The sequence below is a fragment of the Rhinopithecus bieti genome, unplaced genomic scaffold, assembly GCF_001698545.2.
Source record: "Rhinopithecus bieti isolate Rb0 unplaced genomic scaffold, ASM169854v2 scaffold_48679, whole genome shotgun sequence".
Classification (NCBI taxonomy): domain Eukaryota; kingdom Metazoa; phylum Chordata; class Mammalia; order Primates; family Cercopithecidae; genus Rhinopithecus; species Rhinopithecus bieti.
In genome coordinates, this window is record NW_016819378.1 from 524,887 (window position 1) to 530,886 (window position 6,000).

General features: G+C 51.5%; 1 protein-coding gene across 1 annotated transcript in view; it reads right to left on the minus strand.

Moving 5' to 3' along the window:
* The window catches only part of LRP1 (LDL receptor related protein 1), an 86,327-nt gene that overhangs the window by 70,445 nt on the left and 9,882 nt on the right, over positions 1-6,000 (minus strand). Inside the window, 2 exon segments of the mRNA XM_017858864.1 lie at positions 1,833-1,970; positions 4,655-4,777. Of these exon segments, the coding sequence (XP_017714353.1) occupies positions 1,833-1,970; positions 4,655-4,777 (261 nt within the window).

Consider the following 6,000-nt stretch of genomic DNA (forward strand, 5'->3'; position numbering starts at 1 on the left):
TGGGGATTACAATGTTGGCTTCAGCTGGGGCTGAAGATTGGGCATGGAATTGTGTCTGTCCCCACAGGATCCCAGCTCTGGCCTGGAAGCACCCGTCTAACTCATCCCCGGAGCCCTAGAGGCCTCAGAGAGAAGACCTAAGGCCCAGGTAGAGGACGGGAAGGAGGAGCAAAACTGGTTCCCTCTGGATTCTTTTCTAATCTTTCTCCTGCCACTGACCCACTTCCACAGGGGAGACAGAAGGGAATGAGACAGGAGGGGGGAGAGGTGGGAGAGCAGTTGCCCCCCCTAGACCAGCGACCCAGTTAATGGCCTTGCGTGGGGCCAGGCAGCCTGGCCACAAAGACCCCTTTGTCCAGCGGCCTCACACCCTGGCTTCCCCCTCCACCCCCACCTAGGAGAGAGAGCCGCCCAAGATGCTAAGACGTTTAGAGGCACTAAGCCTGCCAGGAAGAGTTGGGATGGGGGGCCAAACCCCAGCAATTCTTTCTCCTCCCCACTTCCACCCGAGAGCCATTCGTGCTGCCTGCCCAGCCTTTCTCCACAGAGGAGGAAAATATCATTTGCTCTCGAAAACCTAGAAAAGAGTAACTTTTCTGGGTATAGGGTGAGGGGATAAGGAGGCCAATTTCTGTAATATCAGAGAAGGAGGTTCAGATCTGAGGTTTTTGAAGTTCTCTGTTGTTTTAGAGACTGTAAAGGTACTCAAAAGGAAGCAAACTTGAACACACACCACCCGAGAGGAAGGGGTGCGCGTTGTCATTTAAGTCAGCCCCCAGGCCCACATTCTGCATCCTGTCCCAGGAGCTTCAGATGAAAACATGCAAAAACAACCAAAGAAAGGGAGAAAAATCTTCCACAAACTCCCTTGCTCCATCCTCCCTGCTCCTAGTGAACAGGATCCAGACGAGTCTCCTCCCACAGACAGATGTTTTCTCGGGCACACAGCACAGGACGCTGCCCCCACACCCAAGCACAGCCCCTCCCCTAGGGCCACGCTCATGGCCTCTCAAAGCTGGCCTCTTGCTCTGGGCCCAGACCCCAAGGACAAGAAAAGGGAGAAGCCACTATTCCCCAACACGCAGGCTTGAGGTTCTTCCTTCCCCCACGCAGGCTTGAGGTTCTTCCTTCCCCGACACGACTCTCAAATGCTCACGCTGTGACCAGACTCTCCATGGCCCACAGGGCCCTTTGCGGTAAAGACTATAGAGCTGGTGACCTGAGCCACAGGCTGGAAGCAGTCTGACTTATCATCCTAATGTTCCCACCTCAGCCTGAATGGTTTTCCTATCAACCACCTCAGACAGTCCAGACTGTCAGAGAGGGAGGGACCAAGGCAGCTTTAGGGCCCCCCAAAGATCTGCAGCTCCTGGGGGATGCCTTCTAGGGCACCCACAGGGGTGGCAGGTAGACTAAACTAGATTGCTAAGCTTTAGTCACAGCACCTCTGCTCCTCCCTGTGTTCACACTCAGGCTTCATGCAGAAAACCTTTTGAGGAAAGGATCATACTATTTTAAAAAATGTATGAAAACACTGATCTCTCATCTCACAGAAGAAAAACTGCAACCTGGAGAGAGGTAGTGACTAGTCCAAGAACACAAAGCCAGAGGGAAGTGCCCAGGCTAGGGCCCACGGCTGAGGCCCACAGGGCTGTCTGACCAAGCTCCAGGCCCACGGGGCACATCAATTTCATCTGCTCTCTGAAGGCACATCTAGGCAGGGGACCAGGACAAGGCCTCATCCCCACTGAAGGTGCCAGGACAGTCCTTGGAAGGTGGGCTGGCAACATGCTGCATCCACACAGGAGAGTAGAGAGTGGAAAAGTCCTTACCTCGGCAGTGGGGCCCCTCATCTGAGCCATCCATGCAGTCCTGGACTCCATTGCAGAGGCGAGACATGGGAACACACAGCTCGGTACCCAGGCAGTTATGCTCGTTTGGCTGGCATCGCTGGGCCTTACTCTGTGGACCTGAGGGCAGACAGAAGGGTGGGTATGAACAAGCTGGCTATGGTAGCTCTCTGGCCAGCTGTTCACTGGGGATGAGGGGAGATAAAACTGGGGTTTCAGATCTCAGGAGGTCTCAGGGCTAGTTAGACTCTTCCACCTAGAACTCTGTTACAGCATTCCCCACAGTAGCCACACACCTGTAGGCAAACAGGCGGAGGTAGAAACTAGGCCTTCAGCAAAGAGTCCACCCCCCAAATGTCCCATACCTATGGACCCCAATGCCTCAACATTCTATGCTCAGGAGACAGGCTGAGGACAGCCTGGTTTATGATGACTAAGGTCAGTAAAAGGTTTTGATGATGCCGGGAATGATGGCTCCTGCCTGTAATCCTAGCACTTTGGGAGGATGAGGTGGGCAGATCACTTGAGGTCAGGAGTTCAAGATGAGCCTGGCCAACATGGTGAAACCCCGTCTCTACTAAAAATGCAAAAAATTAGCCAGGCATGGTGGCATGCACCTGTAGTCCCAGCTACTCGGGAGGCTGAGGCATGAAAATCGCTTGAACCCAGGAGGCAGAAGTTGCAGTGAGCTGAGATTGCACCACTGCACTCCAGCCTGGATGACAAAGCGAGATCTGTCTCAAAACAAACAAAAACAGATTTTGATGAGCTGAGGGAAGCAGAGTCCATGGCAGAGAAACTCCAATGATAAAGAAAAACTCCTTCCTGTAGCTCCCAGTTTGCAGAACCCAGGGCCAAGAGTGGTACCAAATCTTGTAGACCTTCACTGTCCAATACGTAGCCCAATCACATGTGGCTATCAAGCACTGGAAAGGCAACAAGTTCAAATTGTAAGTATAAAATGTACACTGGATTTTGATGATTTACCAGAAAAATGCAAAAGATCACTAATGATTTTATATGAATATACTGTACTAAAGAGATAATAGTTTGGATCCATTGGATGAAATATTCAAATTAATTTCATCTGTTCATTTTTACCTTTTTTATGTGGCTACTAGAAAATTTCAAAATAGCACATATGGTTTTTAATACATTTCTGTTGGACAGCACTATTCTAGACTTCCAACCCCACAGCAACAGGCCTGATAGAAGGATTTGGGAAGAATCAAAGGTTGTGGTCTGGCCAGGCATGGTGGCTCACGCCTATAGTCCCAGAACTCTGGGAAGCTGTGTCAGGAGGATCAGAGGATCACCTGAGGTCAGGAGTTTGAGATCAGCCAAGGCAACATAGTGAGACCCCACCTCTTAAAGAAAAAAAAAAAAAAAAAGGTTGTGAAGCCCGGACGTGGTGTGTGAGTGACAGTGTCTATGATCCATGTGTGCCTGGACAGGAGTCCACGTACACAACTGAGGGTGTGGCTGTATAGCATGCAGGGGTGTGTAGTGGGAGTGTATCTGTGTGTCTTTCTGTATGCTGGTGTTTCTGGCCTCGTATGTGAGTTTCCGTGTGAATCAATCTGGGTTTGTGTGTCTGGGGACATCTGTCTGAGTATACAGTGTGTTTCTGCATCCACATTTGAGTGTGACTCTGTGTTACTGGGAGAATGTGTTTGTGCCTTTGGGTGGGAGGTGGGCTCATCAGTGCCAGGTGGGCCTGTGTGTGACGTCATGAGTCCAGGGGGTATGAGCGTGAACAGAGTGGTAATGCATATAAGGTGAGGTTTACAGCAAACTGAAGGAAGAATGAACAAAAAGAGCCAGATCTGGCCCTTCTGCATGACTTTCTTTACTTCTAATGCCCAAGAATCAGGGTCAAAAGTGTGGGGGAGCAGGTGGCATCAGACAAGAAGAGACTCCAGGCTGAAGCACCCCGCCATACATATACTCGCTGAATACCCCTGGCCCCCACTCTCCAGGGCAGAGTGTAGGGGTGAGGCAGAGCCCACTTGTGGCTCCCTTTCCAGCCCTAAAATTACCCCTGATAATTATGGGTGGGGGTGTGGGGACAGGACACCAGATAGGACTGGAGCAGGATAAAGCCCATGAGAGAGAACAGAGACAGACCTAGGAATGCAGGGTCGCTTTGACCCTGGCCCAGATTAACCAAGCAGGGGAGGGGCTAAAGGTGGAGCCACCAGGACTGTGCCAGCTATCCAGGACTCTGGGGTCCCACCAACAAGTTCTCCACCTCCCTTGGCAGGGCAAAAGCTGGGCGGGGACCTTTCTCCCAGTTAAAACAGCTGCCTCTGATTACACCACTTATTGGGGGCAGGGGAAGGCGGAGGTGGCGGGAAACGCACAGGGGTGGGGCTTCTGGTATGGGGCTGAGCAAGTGCCAGTGGCCTCTGGCCTAGGAGCCAAAGGACAGAGGAAGATCTGAGGATCCGACAAGACCTGGGGACAATCATCAAGGGTCAGGGAGGATGAGAGGGGGAACGAGTGAAGAGCTGGAAGGAAAGGGAGGCCAGGCCATCTTCTAGCAAAGCTGTCAGCCCAGAGAACACTGTCTTGGGGTGCAGCACCTGAGGGAGAAATCTCAGGCGCCATTTCTAAGCCCAACAGGCACCACGCCAAGCATTCTGAAGGGGGTAAAGGACAGTTTTAGCTGTGTCATGGACAAATACAATCACCGTGCAAGGTCCATGCCAGGCTAGGGATCAGCTGTCCTCCTCCGAAACATCTGCCAAAGGAAGAGAGATAAGTTAAGGGTTTGGGGAGAAGAATCCAGAAAAGGTACTTACAAATCTCAGGGGCCTCGTCAGATCCGTCTGGGCAGTCCCTCTCACCATCACACCGCCAGCCCTTTGAGATACAGGTGATTTGATCTCTGCAGGCAAACTGCTTGGGGCTGCAAGTCTTAGGGGCTAGGGCAAGGAAAGAAAGGGTATATAAATGAAGGGTGGAGGCCGACTCTGTGGCCCTAAAGTTCCTTAGGACTCCTCTTCCTTCCCTAGCATCAGTTTCCATCTGGCCCAGACCCTGAGCCATGCATGGTCTATGTGCCTGGGGGTGTCAGGGGGTGGCTTTGGGTAGTTCCTACACACTGTGTATCTGTGGTGGGGGTGGGAGGATACAGAAGCACATTTTACTGCACCCCTCCAAGTCCTCTAGGCTGCCTCTTCCTAGGAGTCAGGGTCAACCGCTATTCTCGGTTACTGTGATCAGACATCAGCACCCCCTGGCTTTGATGACAGAGTGATGGTGAAGGGGGGTACATTTAGGCCTTGACATGTTTTCTCTTTATCTTCCTCTAACTACTACTACAGGTCCAGAGCTGGTCTTATCTAACCTCTCTGCTTCTCTGCCTTCTGGGACGCTCCTGGTCCCCTGACCCATCACCCCATACTTCCCAACCCCTAATAACTAGGCCCCCAGCTGGGAGCAGTGTGGAGGGATGCCCTTGGCACATACAGTAGTTGGAGATGGTATTAGCAGAGGCACAGGAGGGCAAGGCTGGGCAGGAATGGGCAGGATGGAGAGCCCTGCTTCCATCTCCATTTCCTAATTTCTTTCTTTCTTTTTTTTTTTTTTGAGACAAGGTCTCACTCTGTCCCTCAGGCTGGAGTGCGGTGGCACAATCTCAGCTCACTGCAACCTCCACCTCCCGGGCTCAAGTGATTCTCCTGCCTCAGCCTCCCCAGTGGCTGGAACTACAGACATGCATCACCATGTCCAGATAATTTTTGTATTTTTAGTAGAGACAGGGTTTCGCCATGTTGCCCATGCTGGTCTCAAACTCCTGACCTCAGGTGATCCACCTATCTTGTCCTCTCCATTCTCTAAAGACACAGCCTCCCTTGGTTAGACCTCAGGGGTACTTTCAGTAGACATCCTTAGAGGGAAGAAGCACCTAAAGATTTTCAAGATATCAGAATTGGGGAGCAGAGGAAGGGGGATGGCTGAAATGAACTCTAGGAACTGGTTTCAGTCCAGTCAACCTAGTTAGCTACTATATTCAGGACCTCTTGGCCCTACCCTCCCACCCCAACCAGCCTTCTTTCACTCCTACCCCATTCTCTTCCCTCATCCCCAAGGAGGAATTAAGAGTGGTGACAACTAACTCTTTTTTTTTTTTTTTTTTTTTTTT